Here is a 12,195-nt window from a genome sequence, read left to right as displayed (position 1 = left end):
GTTCAAAAGTGGCTTGACCTGGGGAATGCGGCACCTGTAGCCCATTTCCTGCACACGCCTGTGCATGGTGGCTCTGGATGTTTCTACTCCAGACTCAGTCCACTGCTTCCGCAGGTCCCCCAAGGTCTGGAATCGGCCCTTCTCCACAATCCTCCTCAGGGTCCGGTCACCTCTTCTCGTTGTGCAGCGTTTTCTGCCACACTTTTCCCTTCCCACAGACTTCCCACTGAGGTGCCTTGATACAGCACTCTGGGAACAGCCTATTCATTCAGCAATTTCTTTCTGTGTCTTACCCTCTTGCTTGAGGGTGTCAATGATGGCCTTCTAGACAGCAGTCAGGTCGGCAGTCTTACCCATGATTGCGGTTTTGAGTAATGAACAAGGCTGGGAGTTTTTAAAAGCCTCAGGAATCTTTTGCAGGTGTTTAAGGTTACGTCGTTGATTCAGATGGTTAGGTTAATAGCTTGTTTAGAGAACCTTTTCATGATATGCTAATTTTTTGGGACAGGCATTTTGGGTTTTCATGAGCTGTATGCCATAATCATCAGTATTAAAACAATTAAAGACCTGAAATATTTCAGTTGGTGTGCAATGAATCTGAAATATATGAAAGTTTCATTTTTATCATTACATTATGGAAAATAATGACCTTTATCACAATATGCTAATTTTTTGAGAAGGACCTGTATATAAACACCATAGACTGCAGCTGGGACACAAAAAAAAACACTTTCAATAAACTAAAATAATTATACACTAAACTTATCTACAAATATAACTGATTTTGATGTTTTAAATAAATAAAACGTTAAGTTGGTGTAAATGTGGATAAATTTACAGTAGGATTTACACCACATCATTAAAATATTTCTCATTTTGACTTAAGCTTTTGATAATTATGATCGTTTTACAGAATATCATGATGTTTCGAGCCCCGCAGCTCAGACAGAGGAGGTGAACGTTGTGTCAAAGATGTTTAAAGAACCAGTTTGTTTAAACACAGATTAAATATTTGACCCTAACCCTTTGGAGAAAGAAAATAATGTTAGCAACACATCAAATACTCAAGTATTCACTACATGAACTGAAAGCTTTACAATCAAACTCCTTGGAGTGAAATAAAGTGATTTTATGACTGAGCTCTGTCAGTCTGGCAACATAAAGTAACTATTTTCAAGGATTCAAGGATTTTTTATTGTCATACCAGCTCACATGTTTATGGTACAAAATTTGGACTCAGGTCCCAGATCAAGAAGCCTAACACTTAATAAATAAATAAATGCAAAAGAGTATATATATATATATATATATATATATATATATATATATATATACACAATACATAAAGTTTAAAAATGTAAGATTTTGAATTTTGATGACCTGTGAAATAATTTTTTAAAACATTCTACACCATAACAGTAAAAAACACATTTAAAAAAACAATAAAAAAACTTTTGCAGTGGTAAAAGTACTTGAACATTACATCATTATGTTTCCCTCATGTACGTTTTTAAATGTGAATTTTCTTCATTTTGAAAACTTGATCTTAGAGAAAACACGCCTCCAGTCTTCAAACTTAACCGTTGTTAGAGGAAAATAAGCAACTATAGTGATTTATTGTTTTGTGCATTCCTTAAATAGGTTCAGGTTGCTACGAGTCATTACAACGTTAGTTCCACCTGCTACATGTTCCCACCTGGGCGGCATGACAGCTTAGTGTTTAGCAATGATGCCTCACAGCAATAAGGTCACAGGTTCAACGCCTGGTTTTGACCTGGGGAGTTTGTATGTACTCCTCATTTTTGCATGGGTTTTCCTCCCACAGTCCAAAAACATGCATGTTAAACCAGACAGTGTTCCTGGTTTAAATAAAGTTTGGTAAAATAAAATAAAAACATTGAGCAGCAATGTTTGGCCCTCCACAGGGGTGCCTACCTCACAGTTTGCAAACTACTGCTCTAAACTGAGGCTGTTCTTAAAATCTAAGTACAACAGGTAAGATATTACTTCTTTGAACCTCTCCACAGAACCCCACTTCTAAAACATCCGAACTATTTCTTTAACGTACAAAGAAGACGTCCAGCAGACTGTTTGGGAGAGGCGGCCATGATGTTGGACGCCACATCTGCACAGAGAAACCAGCGATCTGAGATCTGAAGAGGCTGGTAAAGATTCAAGGGGTGAGCGGGAGCGACGCCTCCCTCTGTGGCAAAATGGAGGCAAAGCGCAGAGAACGGAGGAGGGCTCACGCGCCCAAACCTCCGGAGACTGTCCCACAATCCCATCCATCTGCGACTGACGCACTCTCTGTCTCTGGCGTTTTAATTCCCCGATCAAGTTCATCAACCATCTGTTCCAGGCCGGTCCAGAAAGCCAGTCTCGCTTCTCTGATTCAGCTGTTGTCACACAGTGTGGCACCTGCACACACACACACACACACACTTCTGCATGCCCATAGATGCAGAGAGAGGGTGTGGGATGACAGCATAACTCCCCAGACAAGTCAAGTCTGGAAAGATAATGGAGCCAGTGGGAGGACGGTGAGGTTCAGCTGTCTCACCCCCCTCCAGGAGCGAGCTGTGAGGGGTGAGGCGGCTCTGACAAGAAGCAACAGAGAAGGGAGGAATGCTGACGGTGGAAGACAGGGGACAGGTGGTCCCAACCACCATTTCCTGTTTCAGAGGGAGGGACGCGCAGGAACTCTAAAACCTCATTAAAGAGCTGAAGAAGAAGGCTCCTCATTAAAACAAGCTGCATTTTCTGCTGCTCCAAACGGTCAAGAAGTGCAGCTGAAAGCTCCAAAACAAGACGCTGGGCGGCTAAAGAATGACAGAGAAAAATATCCCTGATTTCAACATTTGTTTACTTTGTGAGGATGGGTATTTCTCGCATGCTGACACCTGTAGCTTTACCTAAAGAGACTGTAGGAGGGCAATGATGCAACAACCGGCCTGCAGCTGCTACAGCTCACCACCAGAGGGCGCAAAGAGCAACACAGTCTCTCACCTGACATCTGGGTCAGGAACACAACTCCTCTTCTAATGGGAGCTGTGGTCATGAAGATAATCTCAACAGTAGTCACACATGCGTACAGCACGATTCACAAACACAGTTTTTTCAAATGAACACGTTACAAATTGCAAGAAAAAAAATATTCTGCACACAAAAATGGTCAAATGCACGTTCATCCATCACCTGCACACGGATCAGCTGCCTCTGACTTCAGAGACTTTCTCGCAGCTCCACAAAGGTGATGCTGCGTTCATGTCTAGTGAAAAGCTGGGACATTGGAACGTCACCAGATTTACTGTTATTGGGAAGACTCGTTTCTAACTCGTCACAGAAACTCATAACCTTCACGTAGTTTCATATTAAACTACATGAAGAATATAACACACGTATGTGTTTTAATATACAGGTTATGAGCTGCAAGTCAGAAATTGGTCTTTTCCCAATAACTCAATAAATGTGGTGACGCTCAGATGTCCCAGCTTTTCTGTAGCCTTGAACGCAGCATCACCTTCGTGGATCTGGAGGTAAAAAAAATATGAAAAGTCACATTCACAGGCGCAGCAGATGATCTGTGCATGTGTATTTGACGTTTTGTAAGCGCAGAATGTGCGTTCTGAAACGTGTTCATTTGAAAAACTGTTTGTTAATCTTGCTGCACGCATGTGTGACTACTACTGGGACTAATTTATGTCCATACTCTAGTCCAGGGGTGCCCAAACTTTTTCCCTGAGAGGGCCAAATTTAAAATCTATCAGAGGGCTGCGGGCCAAATGAAATAATATATGAAATGCAAATACTTGTTTAAATAAAGTCCATTCATTTATTATACAGCTATTTAACTTTCTGTTCCATATAAAGAACATTACAGAACAGATGGTGGTGGGGGGTCTGAGGGTCCTCCCCCAGAGAATATTGAGTAAAGTTGATGCCATTTCCTGTATTCTGGTGTATTTTACAAAAGTTTATTACAGTAGATTAACAAAAGTTGTAAAGTCTGTTATTACTGAAATCTCTCTGACTGCAAAGTGTTTGTAATGCAACACCGCTGCAGCTCTGCAGGTAAGAGGTGTTCACTTCAGGACAAATCGAGGTTGCTGATTGGTCAATTGCTGACATGCCTACTGGATTGATTGACAGGTGGCGGGACTCGTGCAAAAAAAAATAATTATAGATTTTATTGGCCCGTTTGAGACTGTCATCATTTATTCAATATTTATTCAATATTTTGGTGAATCTAAGGTTTGATAACTGTTTCCTTACACAATCCTAATGATGGTTTCTTTATTTTTCAGGGGTGCTGAGTTTAAATTTAAAGAGGCTCAAATCACCACTGAAACCAGTTCATTTTTACAATTTACTTTTAAACACTTTGTGTGATTTATAAGTGTGTTCTGCCAAAGGAAAATGTTATTCAGTGGCAGGAAGCTGCCGAGGGATGGTAGGAAGTCTGTCAAAATAAAATATAAAAATATAAATTATTACAATTATTTTAAAAATACATAAACTATCTACTCTACTGTGTAATCCGTGTAGTTAAATTATGGTAGTCAGGCCAACTAACAATAAAGTTAATGGGCGGAGTTAAATAGTGTAAGCACATTGATTCTTCAAAGGAAATTTTAATATAGAAATGAGGACAGCTTGGCGGGCCAATGTTGGCCCGCGGGCCACACTTTGGGCACCCCTGCTCTAGTCATTTTGGTGATACCGTTTTAATCCTCTCGTGCAGTACTGTGAGGTCTAGTGAGACAAACAGGGTTGTAAAGCTCAGAGTGTGTTTTCTGGATGACGCTCAGCTACTACCACAACAAACTTTAGCTCATTTTTGTAAAACTGACAGAGTTTTTGCTGTTTTTCTGTTTGTAGATTAAATGTGGCGGCCATCTTCAATTGTAGACGCTCATCCAATGATTATGAGAGCTTCATTAGAGTCCATCCAGTGGTGAATGAGATATTTTGCTAACAGGTGGAGCAGACTCTGACAGTTCATGGCACATTTTCCTCTGACTGAACATCAGCGGCTTCCGCTCAGAAATCCATCACAGCCGCGAGGCAGATGAGACCGTCCAGCTTGGCTCGCTCCGGCTCGGTGTGCACGGTCACCATGGCAACGCAGCCGGAGGAAGAAGAAGATGCTGTGTTGCACTCAAACATCACCACGCACGCCAGAGCACATCAGGTGCTTTTAATTTGGACTGAAATTACCTCAAAATGAGCTGCTGGATTCATAGACAGATTATTATCTTTTTATTTTAAAAAGTATCTGGGATAAAAACAAACGATAAGAGATAAAATATGAAATTAAATAGATTAAAGCAACATTGTGGAACTTTGAAAGTTATTCTAACCGACTCCGAGTCTCTTTTATTTCATATAACATGAAACATTTGCTCTCTTTAATTGGGGACTGCCAAGTAAGGCAGCACCCATTGTTATTCACCTGACAAGGGTTCCTCAACTTTAATCTAATTCTTCCGTCAACTTAAATTCAGCCTGAACTGCAACGTGTACCCCCACAAATGTTTTATCAAAACGAACGGCTCGATGCCGTGATGTGATTACTTTTATTGACGTTTCAAGTTATCATGGTGACGTAATTTGCAAACAAAGACGCCATTTTAATTTCTCATTTTTCATAGACTCTGGTTGCAAATCAAATATCCAAGATGGCCGCCTGAGCTAAAAAAGAAAAACACTGTAAATCAGACATTTTTAGAGATATTAAGCTGAAATTTGGTGTGTTTGTAGCTGAGAGGAATGCCCAAAAAATAATGAATAAAATAAAAACAAAACCATCAAGATGGCCAGCAAAGCTACCTTTAAATGGCTTTAACTCAGCTATTTTTATACATAGAGTTGAAATTTGATGTGGTGAGAACGTTCCCCATCACATACTGAATCCAAATCAAAAATCCAAGATGGCCACCATAGTTTAAAAGAAAAAAACGACTTTAACTCATTGATTTTTTTTTTTGTTTTTTTGCCATTTTGAGCTGAAATTTGGTATGGTGGTAGCTGAGCGTGAACTCCAGCACATACTGTCAAATCAAAAATTTAAAATGGCCGCCACATGGCGGTCCCTGTCAAAGTTCCTCCAGGAACTTTGCAGTGACTATTCTAGTATTTCAATCAAACGTAAAAGGAGTCAGGAGAAGTTTTTATTTCTCCATGAAAACAGGAAGATGCTAAATGTATTTCCCGTCACCTGATTAGCTTCGTTCTCCATTTGTGAGTCCTCATGACACGAATGGTTCGTTTGTTTCTGTAAAAACAGGAACAAACAGAAACGCACCTTTAAGGTGGAGGTCTCAGGCTGAGCCGGCGTCTCAGACCGGACATCTTCTGGGTCTTTTGTGCTCTTCAGGATGGTCTGGTGGCTGTAAAAATAGAACACCAACAAGTTCACTTCTGTTGTTCATGGTGTCACATCAAAGATTCATATGTTTGATATGGTTCATCACCTGTGATAAAAAAAAAAAAAAATGAATTACTGAGATTTTTACCAGCTGTTCTGTAGAACTGGTGACTTCTTCTCTTCTCTTGCAGAGCAGATAAATCTGGATCTCAGTTCGTCCACCTCTCCGATCACGATGACCGAAACGTCTCCGTCCCGACCGAGCAGCCAGCTCACACTCTTACTGTTGGCTGGAGGACACACACACAAAAGAAAGGGACATTTTGAAGGAATGCAGACGACGGAGCATCACTGCGTTACCTCAGCTCAGTTTTGACAAACACTTGATCTCTGCGGAACTCAGGTCTGAAGATTTAATTCTGAAGTTTATACATTCCAGGACTTCCTCTGTCTCTTTTCATAACGTGGAAACATCCTGAAGGCATCAGGGCCGCTCTGATCACTTTAACATGAACATGTTTTTGCTCTGAATGAGAGATGAGCTGCAGAGATGGAGGTTTCCTGTAAACACTGTGAGTGAGGCAGCGTCGCCTCCTGCTCATATTCTTCAGTATTTACAGTAATCAGACCGTCCACGTTGGACCTGTACCCAAACATGCAGCACTGAAGCCCCTTCATGTCACCGCTGCTGCTGATGATGATTTGGAAATGTGCTGAAAACAATCCCAAAAGTTTTAGTCTTTTCTTTTCGTTATGACAGGATGCTTCGATTTTAAATTTAGTTTCCTTTAATAGTGTGAATGTTTATGAAGCATTCACACTATTGTGATCTATTTTTCTTCCGTACATTGTTCTGCATCTTTCTTGTTCCACAATTTTGGTGCTATATCAACAAATCATAAATCAAAAAAGTTCAGCTTGTTCAGGAGAAGAGTGCTATGACTTTTGGTATTGGTGCAACTTTAGCTTTTTGAAACATTTAGCCTTTTCTGCCATTTTTTTCTCATAGAAAATGAATTGAGCTCATTTTACATTTGTCAAATCTTTAGATCTGTTTACAACCTTTTACAGCTCCTTTCACATTTTCTTATGGTTCAGTTTCTTTCAGTTTCTTTGTGCAAATTTAAACATTTTTTCAGCTACTTTCAGGTAATTTCAGCTGTTTTTTCATCTGCTTTATGCTCCCTTCTAATTTCTTTTGATAACTACAACATTTTTGTGCTTCTTCTGACTTCTTCATGCTAATTTCAGCTTATTTCTGCAAGTTTCAGCTTTTTCTGCTATTCTAGCTATTTTTATGCTTATTTTAGCTTTTTCTGCAAATGCCACTTTTTTCGCTCATTTAATTTTTTTCAATCTAATTCATCAAAAATGTGCTCTCTCTTCACTTCTTTATGGTAATTTAAGCTTCTTTCTGATTTTTAGCAAATTTTCAACAGTTTTTTTGTTGTTGTTGCTAATTTCAGCTTTTTTTTTTCAGATAATTTCCACTTCTTTTTGCTCCTTTCTGCTTCTTTCAGCCTATTTGGGTAAACGTTCTTTCTGCCTTCTTCTGCTAATTTAAGCTTCTTCTGCCTTTTCAGCTATCTTGTTAGCATTTTTTTAGCCATTTTGCTATTCTGCTGCTTTCAGCCTAATTAACTTCTTTATGCTAATTTTAGCTTGTTATGCTCCTTTCAAATTATTTCTGCTATTTTAAGCTATTTTTGCTATTTCAGCTACTATTTAGCCGTTTTATGCCAATTTTAACTTTTGCAGCTAATTTCACATTTTTTAGCTCATTTTAGCTCTTTCCGTTTCCTTCTGGTAGCTTCTTTCTGCTGTTCAGCTACTTTGTACTTTTTTTCTCTCATTTCAGCTTTATTAGTTACTTTCCTGATTTTATGCAAATTTCAGAATATTTAAACCATCCATCCATCCATCCACCATCTTTCACCCACTTCTTCCATTTTGGGTCACGGGGCTCACTGGTGCACATGTCCAGCAATCACTGTGCGAGAGGTGGGGGACACGCTGGACAGGTCTCCAGTCCATCACAGGGACACATCGAGACAAACAAGACAAACAACCATTCACTCACTCACACCTAGGGACAATTTAGAGTTACCAATCAGCCTAACATGCATGTTTTTGGTCTGTGGGAGGAAACCGGAGTACCCGGAGAAAACCCACGCATGTTTAAACCAATTTCAGCAATATGTTCTTTCTGCTGTCTTTCAGTAACTTAGGCTTGTTCTTCAATTCCAGCTACATTTCAGCATGTTTTTTAGCTTATTTCAGCTGTTTTTCAGCAAGTTCTTCTGCAATGAGCATTTACACTGCATTTTTGCAGGAGATGCAATTTCTCTAGTTCAAACTTGCATCTGTTGATGTTTCAGTTACGTTTTTTTTCCTAATAATAATTTTCAGAAGTGCTGCTGAGCAGAAGCTGAAGGTCGATCATCAAATGTTCGTCTTCAGTTCCTGACAGGTGGATCTCCAGCTTCACTGAATGTTTTACTAATATTTTGGAACATGGATAAACAAAAGCTGCTGGTGTTGTCCTGAATGTCGACTGATACCGTTTTCTGTTGCTGGTGCCGCTCGTTTCACTGATAATATTTGATTTGTGGGACTTTTTGTCCCGCGCCGTAGAGCAGAGGGCAAAATAGAAATACCCCCATCGGTCTGTCTGTGCACGTTGTGAGCACGTTAACGTGAAAAATGAACGAGGTACCGACTTCCAATTTTGTGTGTGACTGCATCTAGGTGTAAGAAAAGTTCCTTTCAAAAATTGGGTTGCCACGTCAAAATCCAAGATGCCTGCCACCATATATATGTAAACTGGGTACACTGATCATTTGCAAAACTATGCTTTCTACATTTTATAATATAATAATTATAATGACTGGGGTGGCCTAAGATCAATCTATGGAGGGCCAAGACCACCCCCAGCTCCTCCAGAAAAACACTCATCTCCAAAACTAAAATCATTAACTATTCAAACCCTTCAGAGACGGAGACATCGGAGTATCGCTCATTTATAACTAATCGTTGTATCTGTAATCTGATGTAAGTGCTTTGGCATCACAGGGTTGCCTTTTGTTGAAAGTTTGAACTCCTTCAAAATAAAAGACTTGTGAGCTGACAGCTGTGACAGCTGTGTTTTTGATCTGGATCTCTGTTTATCAGGATCTTGGTTGTAGATGGGATCAACACGAATGATCAAGGGCACTTACGTTCCTCTAAACAACCTAACAAGATTGCCTCTAGTGTGGCTTTAACCTTCATTTATGGCAAAAGCATCCATTAGCCGCCACTGACCACACAATCTAGGTTTACAAGATGAGAACAAACATGATGATTCTCATGAGAGTATGAGAACACGTGTTTACATACACACAGGGCTGTGAGTGTTTGTGGAAAAGAGCTGAGAAGTCACTTTGCACCGATAACATGGCTGACACAGACTCAGGGTGAGGACTTCCTGGATTAAAACACAAACTGGTTCCTCCAGTCTGCCCTGTGGGTCGCATTCCAGCAGAACTCATAACAGGACGGCTCGGAACAAACAGAACACGAGGCGCTCAGAACTCAAACTGACAGCTCAGCGATGGCATGTGATGCTTTCAGTGGCTGAAACAAAGACGAGAGCGTTCAGGGTGTACAAGACGCGCTCACATTCAATCACAAGCTTCCATTCCTTGAAGGAATGCAGAGCGCCTGCCTGAGCGTCAAGCTGAGATTGTGTTTAAGAGAAACCACCTCATTCGTGTGATGTTTATTATAATCTGAACATTTCTGCATCATTCTCATTATTCGTTGTTTTTCTGCACGTACCTCGCTCCTCAGTTTTTCTTCTCATTAAGTCAAGAAACAAAACGTTCAGCTCATTCAGGACATTCCTGCTGTTTTTTTTTTTGTTTTTTTTGGGGGGGGGGGGTTATACTTATATTTGTCTGCCATGTTTTTCCCATTGAAAATGAATGGAGCTCTCTTCAAATCACATTTTAAGTCAGGGCTGTTCAACTAAACTGCTCGGGGGGGCCACAGTCACTGAAAGCCAAGAGCTCAGGGAACGGACATCCAGCAGTTATGGTCATTAAGTTTGTTTGTTTATGGTTTTAAATCTAGTTTTATTTAAAAAATGAACCCACTGGAGGGCCGAACTGAGCTCACCCGTGGGCCTGATTTGGCCCCCGAGCCGCCAGTTGAACAACCCTGCTTTAAGCTGTTTACAGCCTTTAGCTGCTCGTTGTTCTCCTTCAGATTTTTTCTGCTTCTTTCTGCTAATTTTAGTGTTTTTCCTGCTTTTTCCAACTTCTTTTTAGGTGTTTTGCTGCTAATTTTAGCCTTTTATCTGTTATATTTTATTCTAATTTCAGCCTTTTTTGATTCTTTTGAATAATCTCAACTTATTATGCTAATTTCAGCTCAGTTTATTTGTTTTTAGTTACTTTTTCTAAATAATTTCAGCTTTTTTCTGTAATTTTTTTTTGGCTAATTTCTCTTCTTTTTTAATCTATTCAGTTTTTATTTCAACTTATTTGGCTCATTTCTGTTCTATTTAGCTTTTGGTACACGTTTCTGCTGTTTTTCAGCTTTTATTTTCTTGCTCTCAGCAAACGTCAGCTGTTCAAATTCAACTCTGATGAACAGTTTAGATGTGAAACCTTTGCAGCTGGTTTCAGCAGAAATAATTTACACTGTGTTTTCACAGGAAGTGACATTTCTCTGCTCAGTATAATAAATTCATGCAAAATATCATGCGAGACGGCACCAGATGTGTGGTGAGGAGCACTCTCAGCTACTACCACTGCAAATTTGAGCTGAATATCTGTAAAATTCAATGAGGTACTGTCATCCTTGTGTTTAGCTCATGTTCAGGCTGCTGTTTAATATAACATATTATTTTACATTATTATTGTCTTGGATCCTTATATACAGTTTCTTTTTTTATAATTTATATTTTTGCTATTTTTGGGTGTAACTGGAACCGTGAGTACACCATTTCATTCCACCTCATGTACCACATGTGATGCGAATGACAATAAAGAAGCTGTGGTGGCCATTTTGGTTGGCTCCAAAAGTAGTGGTGCTCTGATACCAATGCCAGAATCTGTATATTCATACTTGTACTCATTTAAAAAAAAAAAAAAATACTTCCAACTGATACCACTTTTATGTTTGTTGATGTCATTTCTTCTTCCACTTTTTAATAATGGAGAACAAAAAATAAAAATGTCCATAGTTTGGAGGTACTTGAAGATAAACGCAGGTGATATTAAGTCAGCAGACTGTTCCTCGTGTCCTCAATAAAAGAAAAGTTTTTAAGGTCTTAGTGTACTAACTCATCAACTACTCAATATTGGCAAGTACCCAAACTGAAGTACTTGAACTCACTCTGAACAAAAACTATCGTAGTACGAAGACAATCTGATCCAAAAGTTAATCAGTTGTAGTTTCAGTAAACTCTCTCCTGTAGTTCATAAGATATTTTGCTAACAGACAGGCATGGTCAAAAGCTCCATCGTGGCCTTCAGCGGCAGGCGATTATGTTTAATAATGAACATAATACTACAAACAATAAACAAGATTATAATAATGGACACATTTCAAGCAACTCGTCTTTGAAAAACATCTAGGTTTCTCTGCCTCGTGAATGTCGGAGTGGTGAAAATAAAAAGGCTCACGCGGACGTAAACACCAAAAAACACAACATCAGCAGCGTGGATCAGAACTGTGAGCTCCTCCACAGTACCTACCCCCCCCCCCCCCCCCCCCCCCCCTCTCCCCCCCCCCCGCCCCCCCCACCCCCTCTTTCTCCTTTTTCTTCTCGTTTTTCCTTC

General features: G+C 39.7%; 1 protein-coding gene across 1 annotated transcript in view; it reads right to left on the bottom strand.

The window, feature by feature from the left end:
- The window catches only part of LOC119420593 (SH2 domain-containing protein 4A), a 28,293-nt gene that overhangs the window by 12,049 nt on the left and 4,049 nt on the right, over positions 1–12,195 (bottom strand). Inside the window, exons 3-4 of the mRNA XM_037688010.1 lie at positions 6,516–6,657; positions 6,305–6,389 (exon numbers count right to left, since the gene is read on the bottom strand). Coding sequence (XP_037543938.1) covers positions 6,305–6,389; positions 6,516–6,657 — 227 coding nt within the window. The remainder of the gene's footprint in view (positions 1–6,304; positions 6,390–6,515; positions 6,658–12,195) is intronic.

This window comes from Nematolebias whitei, chromosome 14 (assembly GCF_014905685.2).
Source record: "Nematolebias whitei isolate Nwh7 chromosome 14, NemWhi1, whole genome shotgun sequence".
Classification (NCBI taxonomy): Eukaryota; Metazoa; Chordata; class Actinopteri; order Cyprinodontiformes; family Rivulidae; genus Nematolebias; species Nematolebias whitei.
This window is presented reverse-complemented; position numbering and strand designations above follow the sequence as displayed.